At 44.3% G+C, this 22,327-nt stretch overlaps 1 protein-coding gene and 1 pseudogene across 1 annotated transcript in view; both read right to left on the reverse strand.

Moving 5' to 3' along the window:
* Ccny (cyclin Y) overlaps positions 1-21,209 on the reverse strand; it is a 185,200-nt gene extending 163,991 nt beyond the window's left edge. The window contains exon 1 of the mRNA XM_008850569.2: positions 20,918-21,209. Within this exon, the coding sequence (XP_008848791.1) occupies positions 20,918-21,071 (154 nt within the window). The 5' untranslated portion in view covers positions 21,072-21,209. The remainder of the gene's footprint in view (positions 1-20,917) is intronic.
* LOC103748018 lies at positions 13,036-14,304 on the reverse strand (annotated as a pseudogene).
* Positions 21,210-22,327: the final 1,118 nt, after the last annotated feature.

Consider the following 22,327-nt stretch of genomic DNA (forward strand, 5'->3'; position numbering starts at 1 on the left):
CAAAGAAAACTCCTTCTGTATCTTATCTTTCTGAAACCAATTAAAGCCAAGATCACAGTAAATGGACAGTTTTAGAGCAGAAATGTTTACTGCATTTCAAGTTCTATGAACTGCTAAAATAAGACAGGAACCCTGCTGATGGATGTTCACAACATAAAAACATTTTTTTTTTAAAGTTGGTAAACCTGGAGGCATTTTTAGTTTTGAGAAATTTTTAATTACACTAACTTGTGTGTGTGTGTTTATGCCAGCACCCATGCGCGCCAGAGTGAACATATGGCAATCAGACTGCCTCAAGCTTGGCAGCAATCTTGCCCACTGGCCCTAAAACTGGGATTTTAAAAGACAACTTAAGAAACAGTAAAGAAAAAAAAAAAAAAAGGTAATTATAAAACCAATTAAGTTTACAGCCTTTGAGTTAATAAAAGTCAGTGTGTCCCCTTCCACCCCCTCCAATTGCATCCTAAATACCTATGCTTTGCTGCATAGCCAATCAGAACCCCCATGTATGTTAAGCAACTGCACCACTGAGCAACTCTCTCAGCCCTCAGACCTCTTTAAAAATCTTCTTACACACTGGGCATGGTGGTGCACACCTGTAATCCCAGCACTCAGGAGGCAGAGGCATGTGGGGCCAGCTTGGTCCGCACAGTGAGTTCCAACAGGGCTGGGGCTAAGGGAGACCCTGTCAAAAAAAAAAAATCTTACTACGGATGATTTTAGTATTCCAATACAGTTCTTCTTTACTTTTTATAAAATATTATAATCTATTCTCCACTTTCATTTTACCCAAATTTCATTTTAGCTCACAATATATTGTGGAATTCCTTAGGAAAAAGCAAATACCAGTTTTAGATATATAGATATGACAAATTTATTTACAAGTGCTTTATAATGAAATTTGCTTCCACCAACTCCCTCAAACTATCCCTGACCTTGACTCTAACCTTGCCTGCCATAGCTAAGTGGCCATCCATGGAGAAGTCATTCAATTACAAGGACTGAGTCAACGCCTCTGTGCTAGAGAAGAGAGAGATTCCTTAGTGTTTTTGTGTTCTTAAAACCAAGGACAACAGAGTGGCACATTTCTATTATGAACAGACAAAGAAAGCAAGCCATTTAATAAAGGATTTCCGAAAAAAATAAATTTGTGACACAGAGAAAGATAAGAACAAAGAAATTTTAATCAAGTTACTGAAGGAGATAACTGCCTTAGTTTACACGGGCTCCCAACTCCTAATTCCAGTTCCTTAAGGCTCAGTAAGGTTTCTTTCCTTGGACTCCATGGAATTCTCATATACAGGAACTCTTCCTCTCATACCCTCAACCCATGTGCTCAAGTGAACTTTCTGGTTGTTTTTTTTTTTTTAATATTTTTATTTTATGTGTTTGAATGCATTGCCTGCATGTATACCTGTGTTGTGCAATGCCCATGGAGGTCAGAAGAGAGCATCAGATCCCCTGGAATTGGAGTTATAGACAGTTGTTAGTTACCATGTGGGTGCTGGGAACTGAACCTGGGTCCTCTGTCAGAGCAGCCAGTGCTCTTAACTGCTGAGGCCATCCCTCCATCCTCCTGGTTGTTTTTTAAAGACAGGATCTCATGTAGCCCAGGCTGCCCTCAAACTCACTATGTAACTGAACTTCTGATCCTCCTGCCTCCACTCCCTCAGAGTTGGGATTAGAGGCATGCACTACCATACACAAGTTTATGAGGTGCTGGGAATTGAAGCTCTGTGCATGCTAGGCAAAGCATTCTGTCAACTGAGCTACTCTCAAGTCAGTTTTAATGGACTTCTGTTAAGTACAACCAACAGAATCGTAATTAATTCTTGTACATAGGCACCCTCAAAGAATGACACCAATACATGTCCTGGTGTTCAGACTCTTATACAATACTATTTCCTGAGTGCTGGTTGGACTTTGGTCACTTTTGAGCTTAGGTTATAGAAATATTATGGCTTCTACCTTGGGGAAAAAGGGTCTCTTTTGCTTTCTCTCAGATTTCTTGATCTGGAGGAAGTCTTGCTGTTAGCTGCAGAAGCCAATGTGACAGGAAGTGCTGTGGAAGCAAGTAGAGTCCCCAAGTAGAGCCCTGAGATGAGAACAACCCAAGATGACAGCTAGACTGTTAAGTTGTGCCCAAGGTTCGGACCATAGAACCTGGCAGATGATAAATGTCAAGCAATGTAACACAGTACACAGCTTAAAAACTAATACAATTCTCTGGGTAATAATTCTTATTCAGACTAACTAAAAAAATTGCACTGAGATGAGTCACTTTCCTCTTGACGACTTTTGGTCATGTTATGCAAGCTGGTGCAGTGGGGTGCAGTAACAGTTCTGACCCTAATGACAGGTGACTCGATCTTTAAAGAACCCTAGCATGTCAGCTGTGTGGCACTGAGAAGCAACTCCTAACAACTCTGCTGTCTTCCCCATAAAACAAAGGTCTCTAGGACCCTGATTCTATGAGGACTACTTTCTCATGCTCAACAAAAAAATAGTATATTCAATTTGCAATTCTGAAGACAAGTTTTCTGTGTTATATCAGACACTGATCATTTTTCAGAATCCAAAACCTATGAAAAATATATAATACATATCTATCATTAGAAAATTTCAACAAATATCCCTTGAATAAGCCTAATTCATTACATAAGATGTTTGGAGACTGAATCACTAAGAAGTCTAATCTACCTATCAACATCAGAAATGACCTTGTGCCCACCTGGGTCTTTCCGAGTCAGTCTTCCCTTCCTGTGACGCTTACTTGTCTCCACCCTGGCCACTCATCAGACTAGCTTAGAAACTTTCCCTAATCATATCTCCTCACCACCCACGACAAGGCAATCACACATTTCCTCCTTTCACCCTTGTAACCACCTCTCTCTATGAACAGATCACTAGAACCTGGAGCATAAAGCCAAGATACTCCTCACTGTATTCCTGGGACCCAGCAGGGAGCCTAGAACTTAGTACTTAACATTGGCCATTGTGGACCCAATGAAGAACTGAACCCATAACTCCCACAGAGATACCAAGCTGTCAACACTTCTCAGCAGGAGCACAACCATAAGCTACCTACAGCGGCTATGGCCTTAAGCCTAGCCATCACAGGTTTTGATGTATTCTCTATACAATGCATGCCTACTGAGCTCCATTTTCTCTCCAATGAATTCTCTGTGGTTGGAGAAAGTGCATTCTAGAAACATTTCCACATAGAGAACATAACTGCTTGCCCAAAAATGTAATTTAAAAGGAGGGGAACTCCACTAGCTTCTAAGCTTGTCTACTTACAGTGCTAATGTCCTGCTTGCATTAACCACTTTACAGTGAAATTCTTGCTTAACCGTAAAGAACTCTTGCCATTTTTGAGTTCTAACCAGCCATCTTCAAATAAGAGAACACTAACAATAAATGCATATTCTAGATAAAGACAATAAAACAAAGCAAGAGAGCTGAAGGTCAAAATACCATGTAACAACTATCTTAATATGTGAAAATTAGAGCTATCACTTACACATTCAGAAGCAAATAGTCCAACATGGCTACTTTAGATCTCAGTTACTGCTCCCAATACAGACTTGCTCACTGAACCACCCATGTGTGTAACAAGAACGGGTTCAAGGGCAATGGCCTTTCTTAAAACAGTATGATCTCAATTTCACTATAAAGTGTCCTTATTTCACAAGTTAATTATTAGTTGCCTGTTCACCAAGAGGGCCTGAAAGGCACTGGTTGAAGGGGAGGCCAGGTCCCTCTGAAGAAGAACCTTATTACAATACTGCCAATTTTCACTATTAGCCTTTTCCCCATCCTTCCCCAAAGAAACCTACACTTTTTTACTAGGTAACGTAACTGTACACTGGGGAAAAAGAAATAATTAGACTTTCAGGGTCTAACAGACACTGATTCTGAGCTAACATTGATTCCAGGGGACCCCCAAAAGCATTGCTGGCCTCCAGTTAAAGTAGGACTTACAGCGGTCAGGTGATCAATGGAGTTTTAGCAAAAGTCTGACTCAACGTGGGTCCAGTGGGTCCCTGAACTCATCCTGTGGATATTTACCCAGTCCCAGAATGCGTAAGTGGGATACACTTAGAGGTTGCCAGAATCTCTACACTGTTTCCCTTACTTGTGAAGTAAGAGCTATTCTGATTGGTAAGGCCTTCGGAGCTGCCCCTACCAGGGAAAAGAGTGGAAAATCAGTTCATATCCTTAGTTCCAGATTACAGAAATGATTGCCACCATCAAGGGCTAGAAATATGCACAGGTGGTAGTTCCTACCACATCTCCCTTTAACTCTCCTGTCTGGCCTGTGCAGAAGACAGCTGAATCATGGAGGACAGTTGATTACTTCAGACTTACAATCAAGTAGTGACTCCAACTGCAGATGCTGTGCTAGATGTGGTTTCCTTACTTGAGCATCTCCTGTACCTGATGTACAGCTTTAGATACTGCAAATGCATTTGTCTCAATACCTGTCCGTAAGAACTAAAAGAAGGAATTTGCTTTCAACTGCCAAAACCAGAAGTTCACAATTCTACATCGAGGGTATATCAGTTATCCAGCCTTGTGTCATAATTTAGTTCAAAGAGATCTTGATCGCCTGTCTCTTCCTTGAGGTATTACACCGGTGTCAACTTGTGCTGATATTATACTGACTGTACGAAGTAAGCAAGAGGTAGCATACTGACAGGTAAAGCATATACACATTAGAGAATGGGAAATTAATCCTACCAAAATCCAAGAGTCTTTTAACTCAGTGAAATCTGTAGTCCAGTGTGGGCCATGGGGTACCAAGAGATATTCCTTTTAAGGTAAAGGATAAATTGATGTAGGCAGCCCCCCCTACCACCAAGAAAGAAACTCAATGCTTAGTGGGCCTCTACTACTTTTCTGTTACTGTGATAAAACATCATGACCAAAAGTGACTGAGGGAAAGAAAAGTGTACTTTGGCTTACAGTTCTAGAGGGATGAGAGTCTCATGGCAGGGAGGAACAACTTCAAGTGGTGGGCACAGCAGCAGGAGTAGAAAGATGGTATCTTCAGTAACAAAGTAGAGGGCAAACTGGAAATGGAGCAAGGCTATGAACTCTCAAAGTTGCCCTCAATGACATGCTTCCCCCAGCAAAGCTGTACCTCCTAAATTTCCCCAACCATCACCACGAACTGGCAACTAAGTAAGCAAATACTTAAGCCTACAGATAACCTTTCTCATTCAAACCACTAGAGACTATATGAACTCTGAAGAGAGCATATTCCTCACTTGGGAGTTTTACGCCAGCCCATACACCAAGAAACTGAAGAAGCTGCTAGTTTAGAGTGGAGCCCAAAACAGGATAAAGCTCTTTAAGGGGTCGAGGCTACCACTCAGGCTACCACTTGGACCACATGATCCAGAAGAGCCAATGATATGGCAGGTAGGGGGAAGTTGTTTAGAGTCTTTTTGGCAGGTCCCACAGGTGAATCACAGGGGCAGCCCTCAGGATTCTGGAGCAAGGTCCTACTATCATCTGCAGACAACAATTCTTCCTCCAAAAGACAGCTCTTGACCTGCAACTGCAGCAATCCATTATCAAATGGAAGGGGTATATATGGACTAGGCCCAAGCAGGTACTGAGGGTACAATCATACTACATGAAGAAATTGCCCAAATGCCTATGGTTCTTACTGTTGTTATAATCCCTTCGGTGTCTAAGCAGTACTTATGGCCTCATAAGATATGTCCTATGAACCACTGACTACAAAAGAAAAGACTGGGCCCTTGTTTAAGGATGGCTCTACATGCTGTGCTGGTGCCACCCAGAAGTGGACAGCACAGCACTACAGCCTCTTTCTGGGACAACCCTGAAGGACACAGGTAAAGGGAAATCTTCACAGTGAGCAGAATTTTGGACAGTGTCACGGTCATATATTTTACCCGGAAGGAGAAATAGTCAGATTTTCGATCATATATTGATTCATGGGCTGTAGCCAATGGTTTGGCTAAATGGTCAGGAACATGAAATGAACATGACTGGAAAATTGGTAAGAAAGAGACCTGGGGAAGAGGTATGTATGTAGATAGATCTCTTCAAATAGGCAAAGGCTGTGAAGATATTTGTGTCCCATGCCAACTTTCATCAAAAGGTAACTTCAGAGGCTGGAGAGATGGCTCAGAAGTTAAGAGCACTGGCTGATCTGCAGAGGACCTGGGTTTAGTTCCCAGCACCCACATGGCAGCTACCAACCACCCATAACCCCAATGCCCTCTTCTGGTCTCTGCAGGCATTGCATGGCTTGGGTGTCCATACATGTAGGCAAGATTTTGTTTGAATATTCTGAGAGGTCATGCTTGTCAAGAATAATGTACCACCACAGTCTCTGGAGGTCCTTTCACCTAGGCAAGCTACAGATCAAGATTTGAACTTCTAATACTGACTTTTAAGAAACCTGTATTGCCATTTCCACAATATAGCAGCAGTGTGCTTACAGAGACTGTCTCCTGAAGTAAAATCACGCAAAATGAGCTCAGCCCATTTTTTCACTTGAGTACAACAACAACACAAAAAAAAGGGTCCTCCCCTGCTATCTGCTGTAATGTTTTCTACTAAGGATGTCCCTGATACCAACCAGGCCTCTGCATAAAACACCTGCTCTATTCCCCCACCACCTCAAGAGGCCAGGTTACCGTCCTGTAGCTGATGAGGCTTCAAAAGTCACCCAAAGTACAAAACTGCATTGAAAAGTTCAACCAAGGCAAAGCTACGGTCAGTCAACAGTCAGATCAGAGCTTCACCAACTCTTCAGTCATTCTCAGCATCTTTCATCAGCAACAGACTCTCAAAGAGAAAGTACTGCTGACTTCTAATTAAAATATGAAGAACACACACAGAGAACAAGCTGATTTTAAAACGAGAAAAGAAAAGCAAAACTGAGGCCCAAAAGGAGGAAAATGTGCCTATCTTATTATGGGGGGGAAGAGAGGTTTGGAAAATAAAAGAAAAATAATAAGTATGAGGAGAAAAAAATTAAGTGAATTGTGATTGTGAGTAAAGAAACTATACAAGCCAGCCAGGCACGGTGGCACACATAATGGTATTACTTAGGAAGTAGAGTTGGAGGGTCACAACTTCAAGGCCAAGGCCTTGGCTCTTTGGAGACAAGGAAAACAGGGAAGAAACTGTAATGTTCCTGTGTATACAGAATGCTGCCAAATTGTGTGGTAAAGTCTTTTCCCAAAAAATACCTACCTAGGAGCACCCAAATAGAACATGATGCCAATTTTGAGTTGAAATAACTAATGCAGCCCTTCACAAAACTCAGGGTGGGGAGTATCATTCATTAAAGTCAATTTACTAGCTTCCCAGAACTGCAGGGAAGAATTCCCTGAGAGCCTGTGTGAAAACTATAAAAACAAAGGAAACAGAGCCATTAAGTTGGGGATAACCTCACATCCTAGAGCTCCCAGCTCACTGACTCACAAAGGGAAGAGTCCCACACCAGATTTCACTTGGTAATATCTAAAGGCATTTAAAAAATTTTTCCTAACTGAAGTTGAGGGTTAGAGGAGGGATACTGCTGAACATGCCACATCGGATAGGGCAGTCTCAACTAACACCACTACGAATTATAGAACCCAAAATGTCAACACAACTGAGTCTGAAAAACTCTGCTTGTCAAACTCCTACTTTATGGAAAGTGAGGGAAATAAATACAAAGAATTCAAATATTTTCTATCAAAGGAATGATCACAAGAATGTAACCTTTGTCATGTCATTTTGTGATCGCCCCTACACACACCTAGTAAAACTTTTAAGGAATTCAAATTGTTTGTAAATACAAAGGCCCTGCTGCATCTCCTGAGCTTAAACCTGCTAGCCCAGAGCTGTCCACCCCTTCCTCTTTCCTTCACTTCCTTTTCTTTTGAACTAGCTAACCTGGAAAGATTGTGAGGTTAGATCCCAGTCAATAAGGAAAAGGCACAGCATTCGGGTTAGGATAAAAACCTATCAAACTTCTGGCTTGGTGTGCTTGCTTGATCAGAACAATGCAATGCTGCCTGCAAAAGTAAAAGCTGCCTAGCCAGGTTAGTTCTGCTTTCTCAGCATGCCATTTTGAGCAGTATCAATAGGGTCCTTGGACCTTAGTTTTTAATTCTCACTAAAGTGAATAAATTCCAAAACACAAGTTAGACTCAACAAATACACATTCACATGTAAATCTGGCTAATCAAGACAGAACTTCATTTACAAAAGTTAGTTTCAGAAACAGAACACTAAAAAGCCATTCTAGTGCCCTTCTCTAGTGGACATCAATATTGTAGCTTTAACACGATGTTCCAAGTCATGCTAAAATTAAAGCCAGACCCACACAGCGAGGGAAACCCACTCAATGCCTTTGTGATCAACTTCCAGTTCAAAGCAGATGGGGGGGGAGTGCCGCAGGGCAGAGGCAGCACAGCCTGATGACATGACATGACATGGACACCAAGGACGAGGCTACATTAAGCACCTACCTGTACCTATGAACATACCAGACAATGGACGCAGGCAGCCAGCAGCTGTCTCTCTCAATTCATTCATCTAGAGACTCTTCATTTCAACATGCCTATTCCCCTCCCCTTCTGCAGCCCCTTCCATCCTGTCCTATTATTCTCATCACACCGCTGTATTATCCTGGACACAGGGTAAGTTTCAGTCTCAAAAAAACCCAATTTCCACTTTCCCAAAATGTTCACCTCAGAGAATTAGTGCAGTAAGAGAAGCAAATATGTCTAGATTCAGTTTCCTGTCTTCATGTCAGATGCCCCTCAAGGCCTCTCCCTGCTGTGACCACCCTACTGGCTCTGAAAACCCTGCCTCACTTGCTATCCAGCCCATGTCATTTTTAGCCCAAAGCATCATCAGGAGTACCACACACTCCTGGCTATCTATTTCCTACTTCCCAGGGCCGTGTAGGTGTGTGCTAGCTTGCCTTGCTGTCCTCCCTGACTGATCCAATTCCACCCCACAATGCTGTCACACCTCCTCCACATCCCCTTTATCCTCATCCTCCACCTCTAACACAAAGAGGATGTCCAAAACGTCACAACTCCAGGTGCCAAGAAGTATTCTCCCACAAGAGCTAAGAGTGCTTGAAAGCTTGAGAAACACACAAAAGGTGCCTAAGACACATAGGTTGTCTGAAGCAGTAATCTTCCACTGAAGCAAAAAACACCCCCATACCTTAAGCTTTGTCCCTCTGAAGTTAGGACTCCAGGTCTTTCTGAATACAGTCATGCCTTGATAAATACCAAAATGGGCAGGTGCTCAACTTCTTGATACAAAATGGTGTAATGTCTGTGTATAACCCATGTACATCTCCCTGTACGTGTAAATCATGTCTAGATTACTTGTAACACCTAATACCTGGTAACAAACTCTCACATTGTATCATTTAGGGAATGTGACAAGAAATAAAAATTTGTACATGTTCAGCACAAATGCACCTGTTTTTTCTGATCAATAACTAGCTAAATCCATACATACCAAACCCACAGATGTAGAGGACCAACTGTACTAGTTTTGCTAGGCTTTCTCCAGACCACCTACCAGAACACGGAACAAATGAAGAGATGAAATGAGTCAAAGGACAGATGCTGAAGCCGAGATGAATAAACAATACGCAGCATCCTTCCAACATCAATGTTGGCTGTTAAATGGTAAACTCTAGTGCTATGTAACTCTACCAATGGTTTCCAAATTCCACACTTTAAAGGAGTCACACATGCTTGAGGAAAAAAAGGCTGTAAATAAGATTACCATATTCACTGACAAGTAACACTCAAAGTGGAAGGGATCCTTGAGGACTGGTGAGTCTGACATTTCTGAAATAATGAAACAGACAGCATCACAGCTTCCTTCTCAGCCCGGACCTCTGAAGGGAATCCTAAAACACACTTGTAAGCAATTATGCAAGTCTGTATCTGCAAACAGCTAAGTGTGGTGGCACATGCCTATAATCTCAGCATCTGGGATGCAGAGGGAAGATCCCAAGTTCCAGACAAACTCGCCTTACAAAGACAGTTTTAGTTCAGCTTGAACTACAGAGCAAGATTGTAGTGTCTCAGGAATAAATATAAATAAAATAAAAATCTATTATAAGAACCAGAGATAATACTGACTGAAATAGCAGTAATGAATTAAAATTCTGAGTCACCTGAAATCTTGAATCCTGCAAGCACTAATAGACAAAACACCAAAGTGAAATCTTTTCTCAAAAGCAAAAAGCAGATCTCTTATCCTACCCAACCACCACACACTAATTTAAAAATTAGTGTTAAATTTCTAAAGGAGTGAGGGTTAGCTCGGCAGTAGAGCCCTGGCAGGGTATGCCTGCACAAGCCCTGAGTTCCACCCCCGGACTGCAGAAAAAAAACAAAATTAAAAGTTCAGGCCAGGTGGTGTAGCACATCCTATAATTTCAGCACTCAGGAGGTACAGGCAGGAAGATCACGGGGAGGGGAGGAGTTCCAGGATCACCAGAGTTAGACAGTAAGTATGATGCCAGACTGAGCCATATAGACAGATCCCTGTCTAAAAAGGAAAAACATACAGAAACAAATAAATGCATTTGTAGGAGAGTTTCCAAACAAGAAACATCTTTAGCAATGTGTCCCTTTTTGTCCAAGAATAGAAGCATCTATCCAAAGGAAAGCACTTGCTTATGAGATGTCTTCGGTATTCAGCTGTGTAAATGTCTGTAAACTAGAACTCCCGTGCAGAACATCTCCTATTCATCCTTCAGAGTCAGGTCTGTAATCTGAAGTGTCTGAAATAAAAGCAACTTGCATTTCACCACCCAAAAGAAACTGCTGCAAAGCAACTTGCATAGACGTAACTGTACACAATCATCTTCAGTGTACCCCAGCTTTACTTCCCTCAGTACCAGGAGCCAGCTGCCTGTCTCCAGATGCTGGTGCCTCTCTGGAGCATGGCACTTGCATCTATCATCCCAAGCTAGAGACAAAGATCACAAAGTGGTGATTGAGGGATGAAGATCACATATCCTAGATAACCAGTCTATAAACTAATGAAATTACCCTGAAATCTTTTGTAATCACAGCACAACCATGGGATACCAGCCACTTGGCCCAGCCATTAGTAGAGCCCAAACATTTTAAAAGTCCCTTTATTTAACTGCTTCTCACACCAGCTTTCAACTTAAAAAACAACAACAACAACAACAACAAAACAACAAAAAGCTATTACCAAGTCAAAACTGATATACAGAATGTAAGCATTCTGATAACGGTGAAGAAAAAATATCTAAGGCTCTCTATATTTGTATTTAAAAAGTAACCCGTGATAAGGTAGCAAACTGCTTAGAATATGGTGGTTTGGAGCTGGCCAAGCTCTTAAATGATTGGTCTTGTCAAAGCCAGTGAAAGACCTGCCAGGCAAAATCCTGTGAGGACAGAGATCTGTTGATTTGTGAGATGTCAGACTGATACTATTCAGTTTTGGTTATAGCATGCCCCTCCGCTCCAAAGGGAGGGAGTCACAGCATCAGATGCTGAGAAAGGATAGATAAATTCATCTTCCCAGCTTTATCCAACTGCAGATCTAGTCAGAGTCACCCCTAAAAGAAATAACAGAGAACCCCTAAAAACCTGCTCAAGGCTGATAAAGATTACTTTTAAGCCCAGCTCCCCATCCCCTTTACTGTAATTATTTTACTATTAACAAAGCACATTCAAACACACCTCAAAACTCCATTCTTGGGCTGGAGAGATGGCTCACAGGTTAAGAGCACTAGCTGCTCTTGCAGAAGACCTGGGTTTGAACCCCAGCACCCACATGGCAGCTAACAACTATTCGTAACTCCAGTTCCAGGGGATTTGATCCCTCTTCTGGCCTCCAAGGGCACTGCACAACATGCATGGGTACACTTACATACATGCAGGCATAACACTCATACACATAAAAATAAATAATTAAAAAGTTAAAAAAAAATAAAAAACCCTTTCTTTGAAGAACTTTGCTGAAATAAAGCCCTGGCTTTAGCTTCCATCGAAGGGTGCTGACGTTATGAACATGGCTCTGGTGGCACAGTCAGCAGCATGCCTGAGTGGGCTCCATTCCTTCCAGGCACCATGAAAAGATTTTCAATCTTGCTGATTATGATGTGTATCACACTGGGTCTTTGGAAAGAGCAAGAGTGCTAAAAAGGTATGTCTATGCCCAACTCCAAAGCTAGCCAGGGCCATACAGCTAACCGAGGCATGATAGAAGGATGCAGAAAATTACAGGGACACAGGAAGGGAAAGGACTATCTGTCTCATCCCAGAGTCTGGCTGAAGCCTCTGACAGCCAAGAAGCATGAATTCCAACAGAGTTGACATCTGGTTGCTGACCTAGGGTTAATATGCCTTTTGTACAGAAATGTTCTGATGTTAAAATAGCAATGACCTGGGGTTAAGATGAGAATGTAGATTTTGGGTAGAGCCTCATCCCTTGCCCAGATATTTTCTGGGAATCTCAAACAAGACTACTAATGTTTACAATGAAGACATCCTAACTTCCCATATGGCAGGGAGCTACCCCTTTGCCTAATCCTGTTAGATGCCTCTCAGCAACTACCTGTGATCTCATTGATTCCTTTTGAAGATAACAGTTGCAAAACCCACCAAAGTCCTATATAAACTATGAAGACAGTAAAGTGTGACTCTTCTGGGGTGTGTCTTAACCGTCTGAGTACCTCTTTCTCTTAAGCCTCATGCTTAAAGCCTATATTTAAATATCTTTAATAAAACCCCAACCATGCTTCATATTTCATAATGTCAAAACTCTTTTTTTTCTTCACACTGTTCACACCTATATTTCAAGTTTGGAAATGCACATTTGCAAGCACCAATGCAAAAGTGTTCATGAAGAATGCATAGTTTCTGAAAATTATGAACGCATTCCTGCTATCAATACATTTCTAAATACAAAACGAACATTATGTAGTGAGAGAAGATCGTTTCAAAACAGATAAAATTCAGTCTTTGGGTGTGAATGGTATGAATGACAGTCTTTCTTTTCTTTTTTTAATGTCTTAGTCCATTAGGAAACCTAAGCATGCAAAAGCTTTACAGGAGGGTCTGAAAAGGAACCAGGGTTGTATTGTGGCATCCAGTTAGGCCTGAGCTGGGAATGCTTCTGGGTCATCTACATCAGGAGAGGCACTTGACATCCTGCTGCCACAGTTTGGGCATTCACCATGCCCACGTCCCCCATGTCCTCCCCCGCTACCAAGTCCTGGACGGCCTAAATCTCCAAAATTGATCTCCAGTTGAGACGTTATATCATCTGCTGGCTTTGGAAATGATGGTCCATAACTGAATCTTCAGCATGAGCCTTTTCACCGTTTGATTCATGAAGAACAAATCCCTTCTCCCTCTGTCCACCAGCACCTTCATCTGGCTTTTGGATATTAAATTCTACTTTTGCTCCGTCTTTATTTTGAATAGCTTTCCAGTCATCCAAAGTCATCTCTTTTGGCCCCTCTTCCTTAACCTCTCCAACCACATTCTCCTTATTTTCCGTATCTGCCCTGGATGTTTTCACTTTCAGATGTTTCCTCAGTCACATCTGACTGATCCAAGTCACTGCACTAATACGATTTTTGTTTCTGAATGTATTTTGGAAACTGTTAATTCATCTTTGACTGCTCCCTGGTTGCGAGATCCGCTGCCTCCACATTCATCCTCATGCTTCAGGCTGCCATAATGTGAAAAAGATCTATCACTTCCAATGTACCTATCAAATTCACCTTTGCAACAAGAATTGAATCCATCTTCTCAGCCCATTCCATGCCCAGAGCCTCGACCCCTTCCAAGACCACCACAGCCATGGACTGGTCATCAACAATCAGTCTATCAACTGAAAATTCACCTCCTTCACCCTTTTCTTCACGTGGCTTTATCAAATCTCTCATGAGGTTCTCGGCTTTCTGGCCTTCTATCAATTATTTTCCCTTCATCCTGAAGCTGTGGATCAGGTCCTCTTCCAACTCGCCTTATTCCTTCTTTCTGATGCGCTCAGGGGCAGCTGCGGGTCCTTGGGGTCTTTCTTTAACTCTTTATGCAATGTTTGCCCCCCACCTTGGGGTTGCTCTGGGCCTCTACCTGAACACCACTCTTGGCCCCAGGGACCCAACGCCGTCCCCGCCAGCTTCTTTTTTCTTGTTCTCTGCCACTTTCAGCACCTTGAAAGGGTACAATTCGTCGCCCAGTAACTGGTTGAATTGGTTGGTGACCATGCCGTGAAGCCTTCCTGTAGGTGCCCAGGCATGATGGTGGCTTGGTGCGCGTTCCTCCATGGATTGCAGAGGGCTACCCCAAGCACCTGCTTCAGCTCTTCTCTGAAATTCTTTTCTACATTAAACCATGAACTCCTGAGTTGAGGTCCCTAAAAACTTTGGAGAATTCCTCAGGCTGCAGCAGGCAACAGAAAGGAGCTGTGCCCCCTTCCCTGTCATCCTTGACAGAACAAGGTAGGCTTCGGTTCTGGCCTCCACACCATGCTGATGTCTTGTTAGGACAAGCCCCTAGGACTTCTAGCTCCACTGCCCAGGGACAGTTAAAAGACAGCTGGTTGTAGCTCTCCATGCATACTTTACATTTAAATAAACATGGATGCCTTGTTCATAGTGGCACGCTCACCTTTTTTTTTGAGACAAAGTCTCTGTGTAGCCTCAGCTGGTCTGGAACTCATTATGTGGACCAGGCTGGCCTCCATCCCACCTGCCTGCCTCTGCCTCCCAAGTACTGGGATTAAAGGTCTTGTCACCACACCCAACCAAAGTTGTTTAGAACAGAGACTTTTAACTGAAAACAGGTCTCACTGTAGCCTGTAGGCTACACGTTATATGTAGCCTACAGCCCAAGCTGGCCTTGAATTGATGATCCTCCTGTCCTAGCTGTCTAGAGTGCTGGGATTACAGGCTTAAGTCACCATACCAAGAACTGGAAATTCACTTTTAAAGGAGAGTGGTCCCAGAGTTCCATGGTCCTAGCACAATTTCTTCTTCATCACTGGTTAGTAAAGGCAACTACCAGGGCAAGCAGGAACACAAGTGGGGTGACAACATTAGGAGAGAAGAGGGCCTGTCAGTCCTCCAGACCCACTGGTCTCAAGAACAAGATCTGCCATGTGAAGCAGCTGGCTAGGGCTACCCAGCCCACACAGCTCAGCAAAACTTCTAGGAAGACTATTTATTTCACTTACTGGGCACGTGTGTGCAGGCATGCTCATGTCAAGGAGCATGTGTGAAGGTGAGAGGACAACTGTGAACTTGGTTCTCTCTTGCCATGGCATGGAATCCAGGAATCAAACTCAGGTAGTCAGGCCTGTGCACAAGTGCCTCTCTCTACCTGCTGAGTCATCCTCCAGGCCCACTAAACAAACGTTTTAAGCATAAGAACAAAGTGAGGATCAGCAGACAGAGGCTCTGCAGAAGCAGCAAAGCCCCATCTGGAGGGCAGGCTCTCTGACTTCCACCACACGTCATGAGCTAGGTGCCCCTAAAGAGTCCTCTCTCAATCTACCTCCTCCATTCTGAAAGGGAACGCAGGGCAGAAGAACACCAGTCTGACAGGAGTCCCCTCTGAACTCAGGGAAGGACAGACAGAATAAGACTGAGTCTCAGACAGAGAACACTCTCCTCACCAAGGAACTCAACACTCCAAGACAAGAAGAATCCTACATAGGCCAGTGCAGCAGTAGAGGACTGCAAGCCCAGCCCTCCAGAGGCCGAGTGCTAGATTAGGTTAGCCTGACGTACATAGGGAGATGATCTCAAGTAAATAAATAAACAAACACTACAGGAAAAGAAAAGCCAACTCCCTCCCTCCTGCAAATCATGAAAGGCTTTACTCTGAAATATGACAGGCATGATGTTGTTGGCAGCCCTCTTCTGACAGGCCCCAAACACTGCTGCCTAACAGAACGTCCACATGGCATACTGGGAGGAAATCTCTGGTGAGTGATCAGTGCACAAGTTCAAAGCTACTCTTGTGACCTGCTTCCAGTTATTTTGCCCTTTTGGTTTTGCTCATTTCTTTCCTGGACAGAAATGAATTCAATCTTTGTGTTAATTTCATCTAGTCAGAAATGTAGAAGCATTATCTCCTGAAGATGGTGGAGACGATCAGCAGCACAGAAGAGGGCGAGGGAAGCTGCCATCCCACAAAGCGCCTCATCTTCATTCCTTTCAAAAATCAAGCAGAAACGTAAAAATCCTAATCATGTGGTACTGGTAGCTGAAAGGACACAGGCCTTGACTGAATCTTTAAAAAAAAGTATTTTGTTTTATTATTTTTTTACTGTATGTGTATGAGTGCACTGTTCACATGTAAGTGTACCCATGTCGTGCAACGCCCACAGAAGTCAGAAGAGGGTGCTGGATTCCCCTGAAACTGGAATTACAAACTGTTGTTAGCTGCCACGTGGTGCTGGGAATTGAACCTGGTCTTCTGCAAGAGCAACCAGTGCTCTTAACCACTGAGCCATCTCTCCAGCCCCCTGAATCTTTTAAAATAAGAGTGAGCATGGGCCAAGCACCAGGATGGTCAGATTCCAGACAGGAACACTTCCTAATTAGCTGTCACAAGGCAGTTAAGGGACACAGCTCTTGCAGGTGATGGCAGACTGAATTCCAACTTCTACAAGTTACAGAACCTTAAAGGCTCAATTTCTTTGTCTGCAGAATCACAAAAATGATGCTAAGATTAAAAAAGGTAATATGGGCTAGGGAATTAGCACAGTTCTTAGCCCAGAATTAGCAGTAAACTCTATTACTACATCTACAATCTCTGGAACCAGGTGAGTATACATTTCTAACACTGTATTTATTCATTCATTTATTTATTGTGTGCCTTCAAGAGTTTATGTGCACCATGTGTGTGCAACTACCTCAGGAGTCAGAGGGCATCAGGTCTCTTGGAACTTAAGTTACAGGTGGTTGTGAACTGCCTGACATGGGTGCTGGAACAGAACTCAGGTCCAAAGCCAGCCCCTCTACCACTGTTTTCTTATCTGTCAAGTAAGAGTGACGAAGCAAAAAGACTCATTGATTCTAAAATGAAGAGCTGAGTTAGGTAAGTGGAGCCAAGCAGCCATGGCCACACCTGCACTGTGAAGGATGGCTCTCTGGGCAGCTGCCTATGCTGCTGATACACAGTCAATGCATGCTGGGTCCCAGCGTCTTCACTGAGTCTGCAGGCAGGAAGGCTAATGAAACTTGCTCTAGCTAAGACTTCAGGCATAATATTGAATAAGCATGGGAAAAAAGGACACCGTTGTTATGTTCCTGATTTTATTGGAAACGTTAGGTACAGGTCTGTCACAGATACACTTGGCCATGTTGAGATACGTTCCTTCTATTCCTAGTTTCTCCAGGGTCTGAATCACAGGGGAAATGAAAGGGATACAAATAAGAAAGAAAGAAATCAGAGCATTCTTCTTTGCAGATATGATTCTATACATGACACTCGAGAGACCAAAAGGAAACTATTTGAGCTAATAAAAAACACTTTCAGCAAAGTGGCAGCATACGAAACTCAGTAGCCTGTCACCAGGAGTGGTGGCACATGCCTACAATTCCAGTACTTCCCAGGCAGAGGCTAATGGATCTCTCTGCATTCTAGACCAGCTAGGCCTACAGAGTTTCAGGCCAGCAAGATTTGCAAGGTGAGACCTTATCTCAAAAAACAAAACAGCAAGAATAAAGATCAGTAACCTCCGTAAATACCAACAACAAGCATGCTGACAAATCAGAAAAATAATACCATTCACAACTGTATCAAAAAACAAAAACAAAAAACAAAACACAACTTTGGAATAAACGTAGTCAAGGAAGTTTAAAGCCTCTACAATGTAAATATTACTAAAGAAATCAATCTAAGATGATATTAGAAGATGGAAAGACACCCAATGTTCATGAATTAGAAGAATATTATGAAAATGGCTAACCTATCAAAAGCAACCTGCAGATTCAATGCAGTCACCTTCAGAATTCCAACACCATTTTTCACAAAAATAGAAAAAAAAAATGTATTCCTAAGAAGCATAAAAGACTTGTTAGCCAAAGCAATCTTGAGCAAAAAGAGAAATGCTGGAGGTATCACCATATCTGATTTCAAGTTTGTGTTTTACAGTACCAGCATGGCACTGGCACAAAACAGACACATAGATCAATAGAACAGAACAGATGACCCAGATATAAAACCAGACAGCAATAGCTGCATGATTTTTGACCAAGATACCAAAACTACACATTGGAAAAAAGAAAACCTCTTCAACAAATACTGTTGGCAAACTGGCTATCTATCTGCTCTTAGCAGAATGAAACTAGATGCCTATCTCTCACCCTAATCAATTCCAAGTAGAACAAAGACTTTATTTAAGGTAAGACCTGAAACCCTAAAACTGATCAAGGAAAAAATAGAGAAAGCACTTCAAGATACCAGCCCAGGGAAGGACGCACTTCCGCAACAGGACTCCTGTCACTCAGGAACCTGTGCCAGCAATTGACAAATGTATTTCATGACTGTAAAAAAAACCTCTGCACAGTAAAGGAAACAACTGAGTGAAGAGCAGCTTACAGAATGGGAGAATTTCTTTGCTAACTACACCTGACAGATTTATTTCTAGAATACACAAAGAACTAAAAAAAAACGTAACCCCCCAAAACTAAAGAACCCATTCAACAAATGGTCCAATGAACTAGAAGACAGTTCTCGAAATACAAAGTACCAATAAATATCCGAAAAAAAATTAACATCACTAGCCATCAGAGAAATGCAAATAAAAATACAATGAGATTGCATATCACTCCAATTGCACTAAGAAAACAAGTAACAAATGCTCTGGGGATGCAGACAAAAGGGAACGTAAAGCAGGCCAGGCGCTATGCTATGGAAGTCAGTCTGGAGTCTTGGAAAAGCTAAGCATAGATCTACTCTATGAGCAGCTATGCTACTCCTGGGTATTTACCCAAAACACTCCAAGCAAACACATCAGAGGTCCCTGCACGTCAATGTTTACTGCACCACTGCCCACTAACAGAGTGACAGAGAAAGAAAATGTGGCTTATATATAATAGAATTAATTTCAGCCATAAAGAAGTTATATCTACTGCAGTAAATATAGATGCACCTGGAGATAATCATATTAAGCAAATTCAGTCTCAGAAAGGCAAATATGGCAGGTTTTCTCTCAACTATGGGTCCTCGACTGAATACATAATAAAATCATGGACGTAAAATGGCATGAAAGTAGGCGCAAACCTGTGTGGAGACAACAGGGCTAATGGAAATGGGGAGGAGTAAACAAAAGCGGGGTTGTGAGGTATGGGGGGAGCTCAAACGTATACTATATACTTGCATGAAAATGGCCTTCTTCAAACCTGTACAATAAAATTATCAAAATATTCTATGTGGGTTTGCCCATCAACATTGCACAGGACTCAGTAACAGCCTTCTACAATGAGCTTATTCCTTCTTTCCTTTAAAATACAATACTAAGGTGCTTAGGGCTGAGTAGATTGGGCCTTAATATCCTTCTAGGTGTTTTAAAATGTGTAAGTACAAAATAAAGCATGGCTGTAGTTCAAAGACAGGAAGAGGAGACCAAGATCACGGACATCTGAAACAACACTAGGGGGGCTGGAGACTTGTTTCAGTGGTTAAGAGTGCTTCTTGCTCTTCCAGAGGACTGGAGCGGCACCTCCTCTGGCTTCCGTGGGCACCTGCACATATGTGGTATACACTCACATGAACACACACATATACATAAATAAAAATAATAAACATTAAAATGACACCAGAACTCATGTAGTACCACAATTTACTATAAACCAGATGTGTATTAGTCTCTGTAGTTTATGTCTGATGCATAACTACTTGTTGATACTCAGCAACAATGTTTGCAGATAAAGCAGTACTGAGAAAGATCAGTAAGATAAATAGCATAACTAGGTGCAGTAATGACTCCTTTAACTTTTTTTAAAATACACAAACCAGGAGCTGGAGAGATGGCTCTGTGGTTAAGAGCACTGACTGCTATTGCAGAGGACCAGGGTTCGATTCCCAGTGCCCACATGGCGGCTACAAACCCTCCTTAACTCCAGTTCCAGGGTAATCCAAAGCCCTCTTCTGACCTCCACTGCATTGCATGACACGGGTGCACTCACATACATGCAGGCAATACACTCATACACATAAAGTAAAAATAATAAATTTTAAAAAATACACAAACCAAGTCACCCAGATAAATTTGAAACTCATAGAATTCAAGCTCATGCAAAAACTAGATTCCTTAACCACAACCACTTGGTAATATTTTAAGAACAATTTGAGGTGAAGCTTTGACCTTAATCCTTGAAACCATCCCAACATGTGTGTACATACATCACACATGTATGTATGTGTGTATACAGTCATAAACATACTTCCTTGGGCCCCGTTTAGTTGGTTGTTGGTTGGTTGGGACAGGGTCTCCGTGTAGCCCCAGCTGGTCTGGAACTCTAATGGGAATAGGGGGTGGAGTAGAGCTCTGTCTGGGTAACAGAGGAGGGCTGTTCTCCAACTCCAGTAGAGACCACGACTCCAAAATGATAATTCCCTTCCTTTCGGAAAAGGACAAAGACGTGCCCCCTCCTCGAATAGAACTTGACTTCTGACTACATCCCAACAGGGCCCTGCCTGGGGCCGGCTGCTGTCACCTCCCGGTTACAGACGCACATGCACGCACATGAAGACGGACACACAATCACGCACACGCACGCCACATGCCCGGCCGTGGCTGGCAAAGTTTCCCGGCTCTCGCGGGACCCAGGTTGGGGCCGCGGACCCGCAAAGTCCCTGTCGCACTGGGGAAAGGACAGGAAGACCGGGCCGCTCACCGTCGATGTTCTCGCGGTCGCTGATGTGCTGCAGGTTGCAGCCGGTGTCCTCGCGGCTCAGGTCGGTGTCGGGCCGGTAGGACTCGAGCCGCGAGTGCGCATTCCTCCGGAGCTTGGGGCTGGACGACACGCAGCACGAGGTGGTGTTCCCCATCTTCGACCGCCGCGCGGTAGCGGCTCTCGCCCCTCAGACGACCCCGGGGCGCGGGCGCGGGCGGAAGAGGAGGCCCGCGCCCCGCGGAGGGGAAAAGCCGCGCCGGCCGCCGGCTCAGTAGCGGCGGCGACGGCGGGGCTTCGCCATGGGCGGTGACCAGCGGGCAGCGGCGACGGGCAGGCGGCCTGGGCCGGCGGACCGCAGCACAGGAGCGATTGAGTCCGCGCGACTGCGGCCTCGCGCCGAGCTCACCCCGCCGCGGCCATGGCGGGCGGCGCCGCGCAGGCCGCGTACCCGGCGTTCCCGGTCGGCGCCTGGCTCCCGGCGGTGGCTTTTGCAAGAGGTTCCGGTTCACGCCCGGGACACGCGGATGCGCGCGGAACGGCTGTGTGGGCGGCAGGAGTGGGCGCGGTCCCGGCCGGCGCCGCCACACGCGGCGCGGAAGAAGATGCTCACGCAGCTCCGCCCCACGCCCGCGTCGACCCCGCCCCGCCCCTGCGGCCCCAGTCCCTTTCCTACGTCGATCCCGCCCCACGCCCGCTTCGCCTAGTGTGGCCCCGCCCACCTTTCGGCCCCGCCCCTCCCAACCCCACCTGATGCCCACTTTGGCCTCGCCTGGTGCGGCCACGCCCACCACTAGGCCTCGCCCCTCCTCGGTCGGCCCCGCCCCCAACACCACCCCACCCGGGCTCTGGAAGTAGTTTAGGGGTGCGGGAAGGTAAGGGGGCGGGTAGGAAGCGGGAACCCCTATGCCGGAAGTCAACCCCAGCTGACTCCTGCGGGTCTCCCCTCCTTTCATCCCGGAACCGCAGGAACCGGAAATGGATAGTGGTTCCTAGAGCAGCGGAGAGTACCTGCGGCCTGTGGGCTGGGAGTTCAGGAGGCTTCCTGCCTGATGCAGTTGGGTGGCTTCTGTCTATAACTTGCAGAAGTTCGATTTGACTTGGGAGTCGTTCTGCCAAGCTCAGCGGAGGACGTGAGGGCGAGCCTGGGGACCAGGGCTGCTGTCATGACGAATTACTGCAATGTTTTGAGTTGTGGGCTTACCTTTGTTTCAGACGCCCTCGATTTTGTGATTGGGGCACCAGTGACCCAAGATAAATGCCGGAAAACCCATAAATCAGGTGTGGTGACTCATGCCTGTAATCCCAGTGGGGAAGTTGAGGCAGGAGGATCAGGAGTTCCAGGTCATTTTGGGAGTCCAAGACCAACCTGAGCTACGTGAGATGTCTCACAAAAGATGGGGCGGTGGCGGG

This window comes from Nannospalax galili, unplaced genomic scaffold (genome assembly GCF_000622305.1).
Source record: "Nannospalax galili isolate Female #2095 unplaced genomic scaffold, S.galili_v1.0 scaffold43, whole genome shotgun sequence".
Taxonomy (NCBI): domain Eukaryota; kingdom Metazoa; phylum Chordata; class Mammalia; order Rodentia; family Spalacidae; genus Nannospalax; species Nannospalax galili.